This window comes from Pelophylax lessonae, assembly GCF_965119305.1.
Source record: "Pelophylax lessonae genome assembly, chromosome: 10".
NCBI classification, from domain to species: Eukaryota; Metazoa; Chordata; class Amphibia; order Anura; family Ranidae; genus Pelophylax; species Pelophylax lessonae.
This window is the reverse complement of record NC_138777.1, coordinates 83,449,099-83,471,075: the sequence shown is the minus strand read 5'-3', so window position 1 is coordinate 83,471,075 and position 21,977 is coordinate 83,449,099. Positions and strand designations below refer to the sequence as shown.

General features: G+C 41.2%; 1 protein-coding gene across 1 annotated transcript in view; it reads right to left on the bottom strand.

Annotated features, from left to right (window-relative positions):
* The window catches only part of LOC309565959 (mucin-5B-like), a gene marked incomplete at both ends in the record, with an annotated part of 112,500 nt that overhangs the window by 48,170 nt on the left and 42,353 nt on the right, over window positions 1–21,977 (bottom strand). The window contains 6 exons of the mRNA XM_082270987.1: window positions 4,384–4,528; window positions 4,613–4,747; window positions 5,423–5,579; window positions 16,821–17,060; window positions 20,535–20,714; window positions 20,842–20,952. Coding sequence (XP_082127113.1) covers window positions 4,384–4,528; window positions 4,613–4,747; window positions 5,423–5,579; window positions 16,821–17,060; window positions 20,535–20,714; window positions 20,842–20,952 — 968 coding nt within the window. The remainder of the gene's footprint in view (window positions 1–4,383; window positions 4,529–4,612; window positions 4,748–5,422; window positions 5,580–16,820; window positions 17,061–20,534; window positions 20,715–20,841; window positions 20,953–21,977) is intronic.

Below are 21,977 nucleotides of genomic sequence, written 5' to 3'. Positions count from 1 at the left end.
TCATTGGACTCAGAATCCCTAGACAAGCGGCCATTGCATTACTAAACGCCAGAGTACCTAAAATACCCAAACATACGCAACAACTATTGTTTTTTGTTTTTCTGGGGACCAAAATGACAATTGCGGCAGCATGGAAGCAACGAACGGTGTCTATCAGAAAAATCAGAAATAAAATTACGTGGATCATGTCACAAGAAAAGATGGTAGCCAGCCTAACGGACACAGTTACTAAGTTTGAAAGGATCTGGGAACCATGGGCAGCCTATTTGGGAATATCATTTGTTCCGGGCCTGCCTTAAACTACCAATTCTGGGCGTGCCTCTCCGGTTCGCAGCTGCTTCCTCCCTCCCCTTCTTTTTCTTTCCCCCGCTCTTACCCACTCTCCTTCTTTTCTCTCTATCCCTCTCATTCTGAACTGGGTCGTTTAATCTTCACAAGTTTTTTTTGCCTGAGTTTGTCTACATGAATTCCACCCTCCTCTCCTGGATCTGCCCGGGGAGGGAGGGTCGTGGATGGGGTTTTGTAGTCTCCCTTTTTTTTGGACGTTTTAAGTCTTTTTGCTCAGGGTCTAGTCTGGACTTGATATATCCTGGATGTTCCCTTTCTTTGGATTACCTTTTATGATCATAGCCAGTATCCTAATTCTTGGAAATGTTATGGTTTGATGTCCTGTTACTAGAGCAATTCAAGCATTCCGAATGTTTTCAGAATCCTTCTCACATGTTATTGTAGTTTGTAACCCAGTTCATATCTGCTATGCTTGTTGTTGTATTTGTTGTGTTCTTGTTCTTATTACAACAAAATAAAAATTTTTGAAAGAGAGCTAATGGTGTTTGTGAGATTTATTTTTTCCTGAGCATTACCTACTATTGAACAAGAAAAAAGCAGTCTATCTCAAATAAACATCAATTTTCCTCCCACAGCCGCCACAATAATGCATGCCTTAGATACAGTATGTTGAGAACTGATATTGCCTGTACTTAGCCAAAGCTAAACTCTAAACATGTTATCCAGTGTATCTGTCACAGTAAGGACAAGAAAATAGCGATAGTCTCCCAGAGCATGATAAGGGCATTGGGGGGCTTTTATTTAACCACTTCAGCCCCGAAAGATTTTATCCCCTTCCTGACCAGGCCCTATTTTGTGATTTCGCACTGAGTTACTTTAAAGCACAATTGCGCGGTCGTGCGATGCTGTACCCAAACAAAATTTAGGTCCTTTTTTCCCACAAATAGGGCTTTCTTTTGGTGGTATTTGATCACCTGTGAGATTTTTATTTTTTGTGCTACAAACAAAAAAAGAGCAACAATTGTGAAAAAAACCAATATTTTTCACATTCTAAACAAAACATTCAAAATTTTTTTAACATTTTAGGCCAATTTGTTTTCTGCTAGATATTTTTGGTAAAAAAAACCACAATAAGCTTTTGATTGGTTTGTGCAAAAGTTATTGCGTCTACTAAGTACGGGAAAGATTTATGTCATTTTTATTGTTTTTTTTTTTTTTTACTAGTAATGGCGGCAATCTGCGATTTTAGCCGGACTGCGACATTGCGGTGGACAGATCGGACCCCTAACTGACATTTTTTACACTTTTGGGGGTACCAATGACATTACTACAGTAATCAGTGCTAAAAAATATGCACTGTTACTGTAATAATGCCATTGGCAGGGAAGGGGTTAACCCTGTGAGTGATCAAAGAGGTTCATGTAAACCTATGTGCTTACTAACTGTGTGTGTGTGGGGGGGGGGGGGTTCTGTGACAGGCACAGACAAATCACACTTTCAACTTAGCTGAAACTGCTGATCTGTCCCTGCTTGTCTGAGAGAAGATCTGCCTGCTTTGTTTACATAAGCAGGCGGGTTTTCTCTCCATTTCCCGGACGATCGCGGAAGGAAGATGGCAATCGTCGCCTCTCCTCCTGCGGCCCCCCTCCCGCTGTGTCGCCGGACTGGACGCAGGGGAGCCGCACTGCCGCAGTAATATTACTGTTGGCGGTCGGCAAGCGGTTATAGCATACACATCTTTTAACCACTTCCCGCCCACCTTATAGGCAAATGACGGCAGGAAGGTGGTTATATTATCCTGACCAGACGTCATATGACGGCAGCAGGATAATGCGCTCTGCGCGCCCCTGGGGGCGTGCAGAGCGGCGATCGGTGTGACACACAGCATCTCCGATCTCGGTAAAGAGGCTCTTTACCATGTGACCAGCTATGACCAATCACAGCTGGTCACATAGTAAATAGGAAGTGCCGTTGATCGGCTTTCCTCAGTTCGTGCCTGACAGGCACGAGTAGAGGAGAGCCGATCTGCAGCTCTCCTGACAGGGGGGGGGTTTGCACCAGTAATCAATGCTCTGATTACCAGTGCAGACCCTTGGGGGGTGCCACTAGAACCACCAGGGATGCCCACCCATGACCCCAGGGATGCCCACGATGGCCACCAGGGATGGCAATCAGGGCTCAGAGAGCCGGCCAGTGCCCTCCCCATCAGTGCTGCCCACCAGTGCCCATCATTGCCATCTATCAGTGCCGCCCACCAGTGCCGCCTATCTGTGCCCATCAGTGCCGCCTATCTGTGCCCATCAGTGCCCATCAGTGCCCACCAGTGCCCACCAGTGCCCACCAGTGCCGCCTATCAGTGCTACCTATAAGTGCCACATATCAGTGCCCATCAGTGCTGCATATCAGTGCTGCCTATCAGTGCCGCATATTAGTGCCACCCCATCAGTGCCTCATCATCAGTGCCTGTCAGTGCTGCTTCATCAGTGCTCATCAGTGCAGGAAAAAACATATCTATTTACAAAATTTTATAACATTTATAACATTTTTTTTTTTCAAACTTCGTTTTTTTTTATTTGTCTAGCAAAAAGCTCTATTTCTGGGAAAAAAATTACATAAATGTGGTTTAGGTACAGTGTTGCATGACCACGTAATTGTCATTCAAAATGCAACAGCGCTAAAAGCTATAAATTGGCCTGGGCGGGAAGGGGGAAAAGTGTCCGGTATTGAAGTGGTTAAAGTTGTGGTGCAAAGTAAGGCTGGGCTAAAGCCATAATGAATGGGAGTGAAATAAATCTGCTGATTCCAAATATATGAACATTGTTTTAAAGGGCAGATCTGAGCAGTTATAATGGCAGGAAGAAGGTATGTTTATTCACGTACAACGGTAGTTATACTGTGGCAGATCGACTCTGTTACGCAAAATGACGTACGCGTACATCACTTCATGTAGCAAATAGTGGGGGCGCGCACACGCCACCGGTTGCGTGCACCCGCGACGATTGGCTAGAGGGGGAGCCAATCAGCGACTCTGGCAGGCATGATGTATCCTGTGTTCCTCCTATTTAGCAACACAGGTCTCTGTGTTCATCCAGTGATTACATTCCCCACACAGTTAGAAAGCATTCCCTAGGCACACACTTAACCATTTAATTGCCCCTGGTGTTAACCCCTTCCCTGCCAGTGTCATTAGTACAGTAAGAGTGCATATTCTGGGTATGGGAAGCATGTGACATCCTCCTAGAAACTCCCTGAGTTCTGAGCAGTCAAACTTCAGACCTAAATGCTGTTACATTAGGCATGTAGTGATATAATTCCCCAAATATAACATCTGACACAAGCTTACACAGGATTAGCAGTGTAGAGCAATAAACAAGTATGGGGAAGATGAATATAACATTTTCAGGAGGTGGGTTTTAAATAGACTCTGTCACTTTGCCCTAAATGACTTGGAGTCCTGGTGCCCAGCCTGTGGCGTGAGGGCCTCGTGTGACAATTTGGCATTTTTTGTGCCGCCTTCAGAGCCCCTTTACTTTATGTTACTTTTTCTCTACTAACCACCACTTTTTTTAGTTTACATTTTTTATCGAATCTTGCTGAGAGGAATATTAAATGTGGCACAAGTACTTATTAAGTATGGAGCTCAAATAGGGACTGTAAGATCTTCAGCAGTCTCATGTCATGTGTCTACAATCTATGACAGTCTCTTGAAGCATGCCCCAAGTCTTCAACTATTCATATAGCATTTATGCAGTCTCAAGCCATCTCATATAGCATGTCTGAAGTCTCTGAAAGCTTGCTGTAGCAATAGATTGCCTAAATATAATGTGCGGTTCTTTGGTGAGGCCAGGGGCTGCACGAAACCTCTTATATCATTGAGTAGACCGCAACTGATTTAGATGAATGGCTCTGAAATATCCCTTAGGCCTGCCTTACCGTAAGCTCGCCTTACCATAAGTTGACTGGTTCTCCAATTTATGAAATCAATAAGCATTATATATCTAACATCAAACTGCAATATAATGTAATTGTATAAATGCAAATCCTAATCAGTATTATTACAGAGAAAATTTACAAATAAACAGGAAAATATCTTACCAAAAATGACAGTTTGTCCTACTGGGAACAATGGCTCCTAAATGGTAATGTTTTCTGTCCTTATCATAGCAGCCACATACTGCAACACATTTCATTTCATCCTCATCAAAATATGGCCTGTGCTTTGGGCATTTTGGATAACAACCTATATGAAGTGTGAAAGGGGAAATAGATATTTTTTAGATCAATAAAACAAATTAAGAACTAGCAAAAAAAAAGATTATTTTACCTTCTAAACCTCGTATTTCATAATAACATTTCCCCATTGGGTTTCTGCAAGTCTTCAAGCAGGGAGCACCACAGGGCCTATAATGCCACTCGCAGTCCTGGCCACTCTTGGAGTTGTAGTAATCACAAAAGAGAGCTGGTGGCAGATAAAAGTTATACATCAGAACAAATACGGTTTAAAAAGTACACAGTATAAATTAGTGACAAACAGGAGATGCCTGGATGCAGTAAATTACACATAAAATAGGACTTTGATAATAATAAAAAAAACTCCTGATAGGTCCCGTGGTGCCTTTATATAAACAAACTTTCCTAGAACATGCCAAACTAAATACATTGATGTTTGGGAGAAATTGAATATAAATACCTTATATTCTAATTATATGTACAAGTTAACTTCTATTGTATAATTCAACCATCCTCCTCTTTTTTGCCCTTTGTTGTGTAATTGTTAGTATTGTGGGTTTCAAGCATTGGGATGTATATTGTCTGTTGATGATAAGTTTGTCTGTTTTAGGGCAACTAAAAAACAATAAGCTATGTTAAACATGTGTAAGAATATGCTTATTGTGTCTGGTCAGAACACATACTGAGTCAGCATAGGCCCTCAGCTCATGTATGGAAGTATCTGCGATTCCCTGCTGGTATGCAATAGCAGATATAAGTTGGCATTTCCAAAGGCCCACTCGTATAATGGGCCCAGGAGCCGCATGCACCGATCTTCTATACTTTATCATTAGTATTGCATATTTCCAATTATACCATTCGCTTCTTTGCTATTGCTCTTTAATAAAAATTATTTGCAACTCACGGCAGATAGTTGGACTTCTCCAGGAAACACATATGTTGTAGTCTCCGCATGCTTGGGCATAGGCAGCCACAGCTGTGCAAAAGCACTCACAGTCCCCTCCAGTGTTACAAGCACATGAGTCTGAGACACAGGCATGATAATAATTTGATGGATCAACCTACAGACAACAAAAAGAATAAGAATGCTAGTGATCTGTTGGCTGTTCCCATCAGGAATACAGTCCAAACAAAATAAGCAGTGCTTATTTTTTCTTAAAGATTTTGTAAAGATGTACCGTATATACTCGAGTATAAGCCAACTTTTTCAGCATGTTTTTTTATGCTGAAAAAGCCCCTCTCGGTTCATACTCGAGTCACGGTCTCACTTACCTTTTAAAAATGGCGCCAACACGTTACCGCGCATGCGCCGTCTGCCCGGGAATAGCCGATCGTGTATGGGCTTTTCCGAGCATCAGCGGCGCATGCACAGGGACATGTTGGCGCCGGGCAGCACCGTTTTAAAATCTACGGCGCCTCACCGACAGGTAAGTGAGACTCCTCCGCAACCCCTGCACTTCCTCATGCAGTGCTGCGGGCATAGTACAGGACATTCTCCTGTACCATGCCCGCAGTACTGCCTGTACCATCTGTGCCATGCCTGTACCATCTGTGCCATGCCTATACCATCACCTGTGCCATGCCTTTACCATCTCTTGTGCCATGCCTGTACCATCTCCTGTGCCATGCCTGTACCATCTCCTGTACCATCGCCTGTACCATGCCTGTACCATCTCCTGTACCATCACCTGTGCCATGCCTGTACCATCTCCTGTGCCAGGCCTGTACCATCTCCTGTGCCATGCCTGTACCATGCCTGAACCATCTCCTGTACTATGCCTGTACCATCTCCTGTACCAAGCCCACAGCCCTGCATCTCCTGTACCATGTCTGCAGCCCCTGCACCATGCCCGCAGCCCCTGTTTTGTGTCTCGTGGTGGTCCAGTTGGGTCCAGTAGCTGCTGCATTTCCCACCCTAGGCTTATACTCGAGTCAATACGCTTTCCCACTTTTTTGTGGTAAAATGAGGTGCCTCAGCCTATACTCGGGTCGGCTTATACTTGAGTATATACGGTACATAACATAAAAGAACAAAGAGGGTAACACAAAACACATACAACAAGCTTTGCTTGAGGATTGGTAAGAAGCAAGTGTTTTTTTTTTTACAGAATATATAAGTTTATCTGTTCAAACACTGTAAAATAATAGGATGTATCTGCCTGTATTTTTTAGCAATGAGGACACCTATTGATCGGGCAATATTGAAGACTATTGACGCAGTAGTCGGCCAAAAAAACTTAATACAGCAGATGAAAGACACATCATGCGTACTTCCCTTTGACATCAGAGGATGTCCAGCAGTGCCATCAGCACAGAACTGGCAGAAACCAGTGGGACTCAGGTACACCCATCTACTGCTTAGAGAAGTCAGGCCAGAAGTGGTCCTTATGGAAGAATTATGGCCAAAGAGTCATACATGGAAACAAAGCTAAGTGACTTAAATATGCACAAAAAACATAAGGACTGGGGTACAGAAAGATGGCAGAATGTGCTCTAGACTGATGAGTCAATATTTGAAATATTTGGGCTGTAGCAGAATGCAGTTTGTTCACCGAAGGGCTGGATAGTGGTACAATATTGATTGTCTGCAAGCAACAGTTAAGCTTGGTGGAGGTTTCTTGCAAGTTTGGGGCTAGTTGAAGATTTAGTCATGATCAATGGTGTCCTCAATGATGAAAAATACAGTCAGATAATTATACATCATGCCATACCATCAGGAAGGCATGTGACTGGCCCCAAATGTATTCTGAAGCTGTACAATGCCCCCAAACATACAGCCAATGTCATTTCGTCAAGCTTAAAGAAAAATGAGGAGTCCTGGAAGTAATGGTTTGCCCCCCACAGAGCCCTGATCTCAACATCATTGAGTTTTTCTGGGATTACAGTACATGAAGAGATAGAAGGATTTGAGGCAGCCTATATCCACAGAAGATAGTTCTCCAAGATGTTTGGAACAACCTCCCTGCCGAGTTCCCTTAAAAACTATGTGCAAGTGTATCTAGAAGTGATGCTGTTTTGAAGGCAAAGGTTGGTCACACCAAATATTGATTAGATTTGGACTTCTCTTCTGTTCATTTACTTTTCATTTGATAAAAATAAACTATTAATACTTCTATTTCTGAAAGCATTTTTAATTTACTTAATTGTTTCATACCTGCCTAAAACTTTTGCAAAGGAATATAATATATACACGTGCATCTCATAAAAAAGTTAATTTATTTCAGTAATTCAATGCAAAAAGTGAAACTCATATATTTTATATAGATGTATTGCACACAGAGTGATATATTTCAAACATTTCTTTCTTTAATTTTGATGATTATGGCTTACAGTTAATAAAAACCCAAAAAGTAGTATCTCAGAAAATTAGAACATTAAATAAGACCAATAAAAATAAGGATTTTTAATACAGAAATGTTGGCTTATTGAAAAGTATGCCCATGTACAGTATAGTATGCCCTTAATACTTGGTCGGGGCTTCCTTTGCATGAATTACTACATTAATGTGGTGTGGCATTGAGGCGATCAGACTGGGGCACTGCTGATGTGTTCTGGAAGCCCAGGTTGCTTTGATAATGGCTTTCAGCTCATCTCATTATTGGGTCTGGTGACTCTCATCTTCCTCTTGACAATACCCAACAGGTTCTCTAGGGGGTTTAGGTCAGGTGAATTTGCTGGCCAATCAAGCACAGTGATGCCATGATCAATAAACCAGGTATTGGTACTTTTGGCAGTGTGGGCAGGTGCCAAGTCCTGCTGGAAAACGAAACAAGCATCTCCATAAAGCTGGTCAACAGGGAGGAGGAATGAAGTGCTCTAGAATTTCCTGCTTGAGGGCTGCGCTGACTTTGGACTTGATAAAACACAGTGGACCAATGCCAGCAGATGACATGGCTCCCCAAATCATCACTGACTGTGGAAACTTTACACTGGACCTCTTGCAACTTGGATTGTGTGCCTCTCCACTATTCCTCCAGACTCTGAGTGGGACCTTGATTTCCAAAATAAATTCAAAATTTCCACAGCCTGTGATGATTTGAGGAGCCATGTCATATATATATATATATATTTAAAAAAATAAAATAATTATCAATAAGTAAATCCACACTAGAGGGTGCTACATGAGCATATGATAAAAAATGCGCAGGTGGAAGTTATCTTTTGTTCCCCAATATTTCATATTCCTGATATGCGGATGTTGTATCATTTAGACGTGCAATTTGTTTTCAGTCCGAAACCAGATTTGGACAATTTTTGGTAATTCGAAGGTTCAGAAGTATCTGAATCTCCAAATGAAATAATAAGGAATTTAGTTGAAATAAGCTACAATTTGTTTTCTTTATTCATTTTAAAACTAATTCCAAATTTTCTGAATGATCCAAATTCGGATCGGTCAAAAAATGATTTGAATTCTGTGTGAAGAATAGCTGGTAGTTATAAGCCCCGTACACACGTACCGATTGTCAGCCGTAAATATTCGGCCGCCGACCGATCGGCCGATTGTAGGCTTGTTAGTATGATGCTTCCGACAGCGCATTTTCGGCCGAACAGAATCTGTCGTGCAGACTTTAAAATATTTGTTGGCCGTCACCAGAACGGCCGATTGTTCGTCAGTCAGTACAGAATTCGGCCGACAGACAGCAGATTTGCAAGACTGGGCATGCTCAGAAAAGAAAAAACACACGGAAAGTTAACCATCAAATGACATCACTTCTGCAGTCGGCTGTTGTTGGCCGACAAAATTCGTGTGCAGTCTTTAGCACTTTTCAGCCGACAGGACAGCACCGGACAAAAGACGGCCGATCGTTCGGCCGACATTCGGTACGTGTCTTTAGTAAGCAACAGGCCGGGAAGCCGGCTGTCCTTAACAACCGATGACTCATTAGCTGTCAGCAGGGTTCCCCGCTGAGAGCTGAAATGTAAACAAAAGATAACCGGCAACTGAAAATAAATTTTAAAAAAAACAGCGTGGAGTCCCAATCCATACCAGGCCCTTTAGGTGTGTAGGTGTGTGTGTGTGTGTGGTCTCTGTTTTTTTTATTCTTTGGAATTTTCTATTGCCATCATTATTTTGTTTACAACTTAGCGGTCGTTGGGGAACCCCACTGACATCTGATGAGTCAACACACAGTTGTTAAGGACACAGCGGCCGGCTTCCCAGCCCGCTCCTTAAAATCCAGCTATTCTTCACACAGAATTCTAATCGGTTGATCATTTTTCGACCAGTCTGAATTTGAATCATTTCCGAAAATTTGGAATTTGTTAGTGTGACAGAACCCACTGTGACTGTGTGTTTTGGAGGGGACTGTGCGCAAGCCTCCTACCGACAGACTATGGGCCAGAAGCTACTGGAGTTTGGCGCTGCAGCCTTTTGACTTTACCATCCACTACTGCCCTGGGAAGCAAAACGGCAACGCAGACGAATTATCCAGGCAAACAGACATTGAGAAATGATCCGTGAGTACTCCCCGGACATCCCCAAGCCGATCTGTTAGGATCAGACTGTGTATGCCGGCTTGGTTCTGGGGGAGCATTGTGGCAAACACAGCCACTGTATATTGTCCTTCATGTATGCATTATGTTTATTGCATGTGTATACGTTTAAGAACCAAGTGTTTGGAATGTAATGCTACAGCCCTTCTCCCCCACCCCCCCCCCCTCCTGTTTTTGTATCCAATTGTGTGGAATCATGACACAGACAATGGTCTGGTCTGGGCTGGAGACATCTCTCCGCAGGGGGTGTGTATTAGGACTGCCTGTTTCAATGTACAAATGTTCCGTTCCCATCGGCTGGTCTTGGTCCCCTCCCCCCTTCTGTGGCAAGGCTAATGGGAGTTTCCCTAACTGTGTGAAAAACTGTATGTCTTGGAATGTAATAAAGAGTTTAAGCTCTGCATGGTTAATCCTCAACACCTGTGTGGATTGTCTCATGATTGAGGGGTTACGGGCTGGATATGGCTTCTCCGCAGGCTGTAGGTGCGTTTGGAGGACAGGAGACACAGGTCTGGTGGATGTGCCCAGCTGGGGTACAAAGATCCGTTACAGTTAGAAGATTAATAAATTAAACTAAAATAAACAAATTTCAAAATGAATCAATAAAACAAAATTATTAATATAACAAATCTATTTGAAATTAAATGAAACAAATGTTTCTAGTCTGCACATGTCTAGTTTTTAATGACATTGGGTGTATGTTTGGGGTTGTTGTCCTGCTGCAGAAAAAGTTTGGGCCAATCATACGCCTCCATGATGTTATGGCATGATGGGTAAGTATCTGCCTGTATTTTTCAGCATTGAGGGCACTATTGATCCTCAAGAAAATGATTACTATACAGATGAACTTGCATTCAATCCTTTAATTTTTTAGTAAAAGGCTAGCATGAGCACAGCTAAAGCCCAGTGAAGCCACCTATCACTTCAGTAGGGATAGTAAAAATCAGTAGGGAAGAGGGAGGGCTGAAGCCAGACTCCAAAGTTTTACATAAAAGATTAACCTCAACTGCTTATATTTTTGTATTTATTAATTGAGATAATGTAACCCCAGTTTACCGGGTCTTTTTACTAAAATAATTTATTTTAAGTGATAACTTGGGGAGATGATCCATCTGTGGATGGATTTTGCTGACATAGGAAAGTCAATGGGAGGTGAAGTGGATAATTAGTATGTAAGATGTATGTCCTATACAATCATTGCTATAATATGCAGTAAAGATAACCTTTATTATGCTTTTTTTTTTACTATAATCTTAGTTTGAGATGTACAAGGTTTGACAGGTTTATGCAGTAATCCAAACCTTATCAATATAAAGAAAAAGAGCAGAATGTAATTGTTGGTATGTCATTTTTGGGAGTTTAGGCTTCGCTGCTACCATGTGTTTGAGGTGAATCCTGCAGATTCAGAATCAGTGGTGAATCACTGTACAGAGCCGTGCAGGAGGATTTGTTTTTAAACCATAATCCATAGCAGGCAGACGTAGAAGGTCTAATGAGGGGGCTTTTGGATGAACCACCCCCTCACTATAAAATAGGGGTGGGGGCATAAATCTGCCAAAGTGTCAGTGAAATAGAAGCTGTTGTAGGGAAAGAATAAGAAACTCTGACTAACTACATAGATAGAGAATAGGATCAGTTAGGAAACTGTCCTTTAAATCTAATTTTATGGCTCTAGGAGCTGTGGTGATTTGACCTAGTTGTCCTTTTAGGAAATTGTTGGGTAGGTTACTGGTAGGGAGAGCAGGTCAGTTCAAACAACATTATGCTGGGGTGCCCCTAAGCCTAAAGGGAAATAAGCAGCAGGGAAAGGAGGGAAAGGGAAAAAGGAGAGGGGTACTACTATTTTAGAAATTCAGAAGGGTTGTTTAGGGAGTTTGTCTTGGGATATATGGATCAGTTCTTCCATCTCAGCTATATTGGCAATTTTCTCAAGCCACTTTCCCATGGATGGGATATGTTTTAAACTCCAGTGCATCGGCACACAAAGCCTGGCCACATTTAGAGTTTCTAGGGACTGCTAGGAATACATTGTGGTAATATTCAGGGTGTAGTGGGCAGTGCCAAGGGGAGAAAGTACTTTATTTGGTCTCCCAAGGTTAGCATGGAGCTTCCAGTCCAACACCCTGGAGAGTTGAAATGCCCAAAAATATTTTCAAAGGTCGGGAAGACCACTACCACCCTATTATTTGGGCAACACTAACTGTGCCAAGCTGATCTGAGGAGGTCACCCCTGCCAAAGGAATTTAGTACCAATCTTCCTGTAAGTTACAAAGAAAAAGGGTGGAATTTTAATGGGGATTGTCTACAGCTTAGAAACCATGGGAGAACTATAATTTTCAGGACAGCTACACAGTCACACCAAGAAAAGGTTTATCAATGTAGAACAAAATGGCTGCACTCCAAGTATAAATCATTAGTAATGATTAAGCACACATACTGTACTAGTGTGTGAAACACATCTTCCTGTTGTTTGCCACATTGGGATGTTCGGTTAATAAACCAGAATTTTGATTATACTTGGAGTGCAGCTATTTCTTCTACATTGATTGTCTGCGGAGGCGAGCCAAGGCGTGCACCTGTATATCATCAGGCTTCCTGATTCACCTGGAGCAATGAGTTCTCCTTGTCTTTGTAAGAAAAGGTTTATACCAGAGCAGGGGCTCACATTGTGTGGTCTGCAGTTTTAGAAGGAAATTCCTGGAGATTAGTTCAGACAGGATTCCAAAAAGCTAGGTTCCAAAATTTGAAAGTAATAGTACAAAAAAGGGGAGGGGGGGTATCTATCCCTGAAAATATAGTGAAAAGTCCACAGAGGAACAAGGAGGGAATTGGGACTATGCAATACCAAATAAATAAAAATGTAATAGAGAATAGAAATGTAAATATTGGAAATTAATATTCTAAAACAGATTTTTATTGATACAAAATTCTCTTTTGATATAATTACTGTAGATAACTGTGTAAAGTGGACATCTACCCCCAGAAGAAGACTTCAGGCTGAAACACGTCAGACTTCTGTGTTCACTACTTTCGACATCTGTATTTGTATTTATATCAGGGGTCTTCCCGTATACAGTATATACATTAATGTCCTCTTGTATGCTTTCATGTTTTTTTTATCTTACCCAACAATGGTCTTTCATTGATATATTTTACTGTGTTTTGTATCAATAAAAAATATTTTTTAGAATATTAATTTACAATATTTACATTTCTATTCTCTAGTACATTTTTCTTTATTTGGTATTGCATAGTCCCAATTCCTTCCTTGTCCCTCTGTGGACTTTATACTATAGTTCAGACAGGAGCTGGATCTCCAGGTATTTAACAGCATCCAATGTCCATCGAAAAGGACAGTGTTGGACCATCCAAAAGAAATCTTTAGAGTGCAGGACTTAAAGTCATTGACTTGAAGATTAGATATATTTTTAAAATGCTCAAGGCCCTGTATGAGATTGAGTAGTGTTGTGGTAGGTTGCGTCAGGAAAAGAAGGATGTCATCGGCAAACTCCTTTCCCTTTGGTGTTCAGGATCATCCGCAGACATCGCCGAAAGGGCTCTAATGTTAGCACATATATTATAGGGGACAGCGGGAACCCCTGTCTGGTCCTGTTACTTAAAAGGAAGGCATAGGTGGCTGTTTACTTTAACTCCTGCCTGCGGATTGACATATAGCAACATTAAAAAAATTGCGCATATTTTGTCTGAGCCCCAGGGCCTGTAATACCGCAAACATGTAGTCCAAGGCAATTCTTTTGAATGCTATCTCGGCATGAATAGACAAGAAAGAAGCTCTTGTGGAGGTAAGCCAGTGGTGCAGATTAATGTATTTGACTGTGTTGTCTGTGGCCTCCTGGCCTCCAGAGAGATCCAGGAATGGAGAAATGGGGTCAGGTATTTTCGCAAAGATTTGCAAATTAAAATTTAGGAGTGAGATGGGCTGATAGCTGGCTACCAGGGCCTTTTCTGACTGTAATGAAATCTTCCAGGAGACCCTCAGGGGAAGGTCTGAATTTAGCAAAAGTTACAGGCCGTTAGGAAACATGGAGCTAATAGATCAGATAAGGACTGATAGTATTGGACTGTGTGTCCATCAGGTCCTGGGCTTTTGCTAGGTTTCATCTGTTTTAACACTAAATAAAATTCATTTTGTGAAAATGAGGCCTTCAAGGGGGACTATTTTGTTCCAAGAGGTCCGGAATGAGTTTAGTCATGTGCGTGTTTAGCAGAATGGTATCATCTTGGGGGACGAGGTTATAAGGTTGGTTATAGTAGGACACAAATTGCAGAGCTATGTCTTCATTTTTAGAGTAAAAAATGCCTGTCAAATGAAAAATGTGGTGTGTCATTGCTGATGCCTTTTGTTGTTGCAGGGCTCTAGCCAGGAACCTACCTTTTTTGTTCCCATGCTCATAGAATAATTTTTGAGACAGAGCAAACTTTTGATTAGTTCTCTTATCTAGTTATACCAATAACTGGGCACTAACTTTCAGGAGCTCTTGGTAGACAGCATTCGTTTGGGATCATTTGTGTTCCAATTCCAGCTCCTCTATACAAGCTGAGAATTGGCAAACCTGGTGTTCTTTTTTAAAGCATGTATCTAAGACGAAGAGAACTCCCCACATTGTGCATTTTTGGGTTTCCAATTGGAGCAAAAGGGATACTTTGGGAGTCTCATTGGTAGTAAAATACTACTATATGAGAGAGCTGCAAATCTGATCCAGGTTGCACAGTCATTTAAGAGCAAGGAGTGCAGTCTCCAGATCTTAGTGCACGTTTCTGTCTCAGGAAACACCAAAGTGAAGGTGATAGAATGGTAATCTGAAAGAACTATGTTCTTGATAGTAACCTCCCATAGGCAAGGGAGATCTGGTATGATGAGGGATTGAGAAAAACATGAAATCATGATCAAAAGAGGTTCAGGGTCCGCCAAGTATGAAGTAGGGCCAGAGCCTACATGAGGCTGGAATATGATCTGTTTCAATGCTCTGTGCAGAATGGAAGAGGTTTCAGTCAAGGTATTCTGCAAAGGGTTCAATGGAACATTGAAGTCACCTTCGAGAATCACAAGGCCTGATTTAGAGGCCAGTAGGCAGGACATCACTGAACAAAAAAAGTGAACTAGCTTGCTATTGCGACGATACACAAGCTAAGGTGATAAGTCTACCTTAGTGAAGTGAAGTATCAGGAAAAGATACTGATCCTCCTAATCCACTAGTTGATCCTGTAGTATGAATGGGGCCCACTTGGGGATCAGGGTGGACACATGAACACACCGCATGACCTAGAGGTGGTGTTAGTGGCATGGAATACCCCCCCCCCCCCAAAAAAAAAGCCTTTAACTGAAAGACTAACTCCACTTTTGTTGAGAAAATACATTCCCCTCTGGGTGATCTGTGTACATTGCAGGGATTTTAAAAAAACTTTGTTTCAGATTCCTATTTTTTGTTATTTGGAAGAAATAGCTGTTTGTCTGTGTCCATGTGCAAAGTGAATCTGTATGGGAGTGGTTTTGTAATTATTAATCAGCTGCTGAACCAGCAGGGCTCTAATGAGGAAAATTGCATCCCAACTTTTTGAGATGAGAATGAGGGACACCTATTAGCAAAAGTATGTAGGCATAGGACACACACCCTTCTATGCCCCCTTAAAGGTGAATTATTAAAAAAAAAAAAAAAAAATGATTATTTAAACCCAGAAGTGCTTTTTGTTTTTTTTGTTTTTTTTAACCACTACTATTCCTTTATATTGGCTTTTGAAATTTAAAAATGCAGCAATTTATAAATTGGGTGAAAGGTTTAGCACCAGGAAACACTTTTTTAAAGATAAAAAGTGCATTTTATATACAACTATATAGATCAGACCAAATGAGGGACACATGGTGAGGTAAGAGGGACAAAGGGACTTTGTTCCAAATCAGGGACAGTCCCTCGAAATCAGGGACAGTTGGGAGCTATGCTTTAGATGTGATTTTCTTTTGAGAAAATCTCACCAAAAATTACATTTTTGTTGCAGAGGATGCTCAAAATCGAATTTGTATCTTAGCGCAAACTTCTGGGAAAATCAGTGAGCCAATCACCATCTGTGTACAGAATGCCTCTAGGTAGCCATATTGCATTGCATTTTACAGAACATTATAATGCTGCAGATTAAAAAGGAAAGGTAATTTTTAATAACATTCAAATACAATATGACATGCTGCAATTTTATAAGTTGTATTATTTTTGTTTTATTTCCTTTTTTTTTTTTTTTTTTACAAAAGTGGAGTTACCCTTGAAATAAATCATATTGGGGTGCTGCTTTTGTATGTTAGCCAAGCTAATTGTAGAATAAAAAAATGAATAGCACAGCAAAATATATGTTGCCAGTGTACACTGCCTCTGAGACTACCTCTTAACATTTTATTGTTCCATAACACCATGTACAGATTAAAGGCATTATCCAAAAATGTTATTTAAAGAATTTGTGCTGTAAATGTTTCCCTTGGAGCCGCATGAAAAGATCCTCTTTTTGCTGTATGGTATTTAAGAAAAAAAATTGGTATTGCTACATACAGTTTGTCCCATGGCAGTGTACGGCTTCCCTTGTCTTTTTTTAAAAGTAGTTTGCCTATTAGCCCTGGCCAGAATTTCACAACAAGATTCATCCTGCCTTGGCTTCAATTGGTTTCTCCTCCAAGTTTGGGTTCACAAAATTTCTAACATGATTCGCTGATTTCTTGGTGAATCGAACCTGGGCAGAATTGCCTATCACTAGTCATATTATGAGAACCAAGGGAAAAGGAATCTCCCAACACTACAGTAACTTACATGTGGGTGACAAATAGAGAAGACCTCACTGTTTATGATGCTGCATTTTTTATTTGCCCAAGCATTTCTGTACGGATTTAGTGAGCAAGCATCTCGATAGACTTTGCCATCAGTACAAGTAGGGGACAACCTCCAACTGTTTCCAAACTCTTCTGTATTTGCAACAAGAGCATTGTTGCGGGTAGTGAAATCATTATTTCGATTTTCATCATAGGTTCCGCATAACCCACAAAGTTTCCCCTGTGAAATAAAGACAACATTTAGGCAGTGGTAAAACAATAGCTATCACAAGGATTTATCTAGGCACTCAATTGCCTTTCAGTTTCCTATACACAAAGAGATGGGATACTTCTCCTTCTTATTGGTAAGGTACTGTAACTCCATTTGCAGCAGACATGGTCTTTCACATTGATGGAAAAATCTGATAGACAAGTCCACCGTATTTTGGAAGAGTCTCATATGATGCTGGGGATATTTGAGCTGACTTGGAAAAAAAAAAAAATCAATTGTTCCTTTTCATCCTGCCTGCATCATACCTGGGCAGGCATTTTTTTCTAACTCACACATAATTCAACTTTCAGCAGGGGGGGGGTCTAAGAAAAAGCTTTTCCTCTAGATAGTCTTCACATGTATGTGCATGTATGGGCAGATTTGGCATCGGAAAGGTATTTCCTGCTTAAGGACAGGTTAACACAAAGTGATACACAAGCTATAAGGCAGAATACTACCCTTCTTATTTTTCTACATACAGTAGGTGTTAGAAGTGGGGAGAGAGCATTTTTAGGACTTGTTATGTTTAGCCTAAAGTTCTACTTTAAAGCAGCAGTGAAGTCTTAAAAAAATATCAGGTCCACCTGCAAGTTAATGACATAATGTGCTAGTGTGCACCATACACTAGCATATTATAACACTTACCTTTTAAACCAAGTCATCTAGCAGCACGCTGTCACCGCTGCCAGAGCTGCCATGTTCATCTGGTCTTCCCATGCACTTCAACCATTTGAATGGCTGAACTGTTGTGACATCACTCCTGCACATGTGCACGGGAGTCGTAATCACAGCACAGCACTCTGAATTGAGGGCACACTCAGTGTGCCTTCAATTAAAAGTGTAGTGTTCATGAGCTGCTGATGTCATTAGCTTCTGAAATTCTGAATATCCCCTAACCACTTAAGCCCCAGGCCTTTTTTTCACACTCTGTGTTTACAAGTTAAAATAATTTTTTTTTTGCTAGAAAACTACTTAAAACCCCTAAGCATTATATTTTTTTTTCAGAGACCCTAGAGAATAAAATGGAGATTATTGCAATATTTTTTATCACACCGTATTTGCGCAGCGGTCTTCCAAACGCAATTTTTTTGGGAAAAAATTCACTTTTTTTAATTAAAAAATAAGAATCCAGTAAAGTTAGCCCAATTTTTTTCCATAATGTGAAAGATAATGTTATAATGTCATGCTTCAAAATTGCGCACGCTCACGGAATGGCGACAAACTTTGGTACTCAAAAATCCCATAGGCGACATTTTAAAAATTTCTACAGGTTACCATCTTAGAGTTACAGAGGAGATCTGGGGCTCAAATTATTGCTCTCACTCTAACGATCGCGGGGATACCTCACATGTGGGGTTTGAACACCGTTTACATATGTGGGTGGGGTTTACGTATGCGTTCGCTTCTGCGCGCGAGCTAATGGGGACAGGGCGCTTTAACTTTTTTTTTTTTACTATTTATTTTATTTACCGGGTCCGGTAAGCGGAGACAAGTACCGGGACGCGGCGGGGGGGGGGACCTCTTCCTCTGCCCCGGAACGGTGATCCCACGGCGAATCCACCCATTAGGAAAACCGACCGCCCGCAGTTTAAAAAAAATACCAGGGTAAAGGCAGCTATCTGCTGCCATAACACCGGTATTTAGGTTTAAACTGCCGAAGTAAATAGTCGTTGAGCGGTCGTTAAGTGGCTAAATGTTGCAAGTTTAGGTGATAGTCACTGTACCTACAGGTATGCTTTATTATAAGCTTACCTGTAAGTACAAGTTTTAAATAGGAAATTACTACTGCTTTAAGTTAATTGATGGCCTAAATTTGGAAATAATTTGTTTTATGCCATTTTTATGAACCTAGGAAAAGAAGTGTGTTATTAGTAGGATTACCAGGTCCTGAAAAACAACGTAAAGCTAAAGATTAAAAAAGATAACACAAACATCACATCTAATCACTGATAAGCTGAACTATATTACATCTTTGTTCTTTGTTCTTTGTTCTGCTTTAAACTTTAAAGCAAATCAGTCCAGTTTTTCATCTTGGATTCCCGAGTATGTGATTAATAAGGATTAATTAGTTGTGTTTTTTAAAGGCTGAACTTTGTCAAAATATGTTCTATGTGAGCTCTAATTATACCCCACACTCCATTTGAAATCCACCCCTGGCTTACATTAGGAATGTCTAAAGCAGCTGAAATTTGAAACAGAAGGTGGATACAGAAAGTAAAAAAATGTTCTGCCCCTCTCTATCTGGGTTTAACTTTTAAGTTAAAATTAGCTGCATATATTCAAGATGTAAAAACAAAAGGTGTGCAGATTGTGATGTTTAAAAAGCAGCCACAGCCTGAGCAGAAAATGTCAGTCCCCTGGCATGCTGCAGAGTGGGACCCTTGGTATCTGTGGGCACGCAGTGATCCCTTTGCAGCAGCCAGAGCTGCCCAATCAGCAGGGAGCATAAGCTTAAAGTAAAAATTAAAGGTTCTTTTTTTTTTTTTTTTAAATAACAAACATGTCATACTTACCTGCTCTCTGCAGTGGTTTTGCACAGAGCAGTCCTGATCCTCCTCTTCTCAGGTCCCACGCTCGCGCTTCTGGCTCCTCCTCCTTGACCACTGCCTCTAATTGCAAACTGCTTGCTATGGGGGCACTGGTGTGTGCCTGCTCCCGAGCCCTTTCCTATACGTCCATAAAACACAGAGCTACGGCTTGGCCCCAGTCCCTGCTCTTTCTGCATAAGCTCACTGGCTCCCGCTGCTGTCTCAACCAATGAGGAGAGGGAGTCTTGGGAACAGCTGAGGCTCTTGCGCACATTGCTAAATCGAGAGGGGGATCAGGTGAGCATTAGGGGGGCTGTGGGGGAGCACACAGAAGGTTTATTTTCCCCACACAGAGGTTATTTTCATATAAATTTTCCTGTACGACAGAATTCTACTTCAGAAGTGATGTCATGTGTTGAATTGTTTTGTATGTGTTCTTTCGTCTCTGAGCATGCCTAGTCTTGCTCTTAAGATTTTTTTCAGATGAAAATTGTACTAATTAAATGAAAATCGGACGTTGTGTTGCCGTACGATAAAAATTTTATAGCCTGCACATCCAGTTTTTGTCGTCCGAAAATCCGTAATCGGCTGTCGAAAGCACTATACTAACAATCCGAAAATTGGCAGATTGTTCATCGGACAAAATTTCCCTTCCGCTTTTCGTATCGTGTGTACGGGCCTTTACACTTTTGCTTTTGCTCTGTTTTCATTGGTTGTACTCTTTTGAAAATGAAACCAAAAAATACAGTTATGGAAAAAAAAAACATGTGAACAATTAGTCAACATAGGTGTACTGAAAATGCAGCAACATTCTTTGAAATGTTTGTTCTTTATTAGCAAAGCAGACCAAAGTATTCTCTACCAATTAGGAATTGTAATATTATAACATGCTGCATGTCATTTCAAGTTTACTTACTTTGTATTCATTAGTAACTTTAATAAAAATGCTAGATTTCTTGTCCCATAAAATCAGCAAGCCATTTTTGGTCTCAATAACTAAGTAGATGCCCATTAATCGCACTCTGTATGGAACTTTAGAGTCTGAACCACTGTGTGCTACGTTGAGATGATCATCAACAAGGATAAGTTCATAATCCTGCAAACAGAGGTCAATAACGTTTATGTATAAATAGCCAAAGCCATTAAACAGCTTGAAAGCAGTAATATATGCAGTTATTGAATCGGTTTGAAATAATTTCCTGGTATTGTAAGATTTTGCTCACCTCCAGGAAAACTTTAATGGATTTAGAGCAGGTTGCACCCATGTTACCACAAGGAACATTTTGTGTGATGATCCTGAAGGTGCTGGTGTTTTTACCCAGGGAACAGTGGTCCTTTTGAAAGAAAAAATAACATATATATTGTATGAACACACACACACACAGGCACTTTGTAAAAGACAAAGATTAGGTTATGGACTCAAGCAGCATTTTGTGACCAATGAAGGGGAAAGCACCTGGGCCATAATGGTCAGTCTTAAGTCCATGATGGCTAATAATTTACAGGATGGTCTGAAATCGATTTTGCACCTTGTGGACCACAGTCTTTAGTTGGTCACTGGAAAATTTATAGAAAACTTGTTTATATTTTCTGAATTAAATATCTACATTTTGCACTATCAATATTATTCATTGTTCATTCTACAAGTGCTGCTTGTTGAAGTCTGTCTGGCCACCTTGCAGCCTTCTTGTAACATAATTCTCTTGTAGCCCTGCTGCCCAACATGTGGCTTCTGGGGCAAATCCATCACACAGCCTTTTTGTGTGTGGCCAGCCATGTGTTTGGCTGGGTCCTTCACCTGGTGGGTACCAGAACAGCAGCACTCTCTGCATTCCAGCCCTGACAGTAAAATAGACCGTACTTTGTGTTGGATTTATCTTGGCCTCACAGTATAAATAAAGCTCTACCGTTGGGAAGAGAACGTGACATTAAACTGTGTGATCAGGTAAGGGATTACCAATGCTGAAGGGGCCTACACTTTCCTGATATTATCCAGTTCGGGGGGATGTTAAATATATACTGCCACTGGCCAACAATGAAGGGGGGAGGGGGTTAAATGAACACTGTCACTGACCACCAGTGAGAGGGGCAAACTTTACTGCCACTAACCACCAATGGAGAAGGCGGGGAGGGTTAAGATCCCCTCCATCAACCACCAGTGAGGGCTGGTGTTGGACACTGTCACAAACTACCAACGAGGAGGGATGTGTTAAATAATCACTGTCACGGGCCACCAATGAGGCAGGGGGGTTAAACTTTACAGCCACTGACTACCAGTGGGGGGGGGGGGGGGCGGTAGCTAAATTTACTGCCAATAATAACCACCAGTGGGTGGGTTAGAAAACACTGCAACTAACCA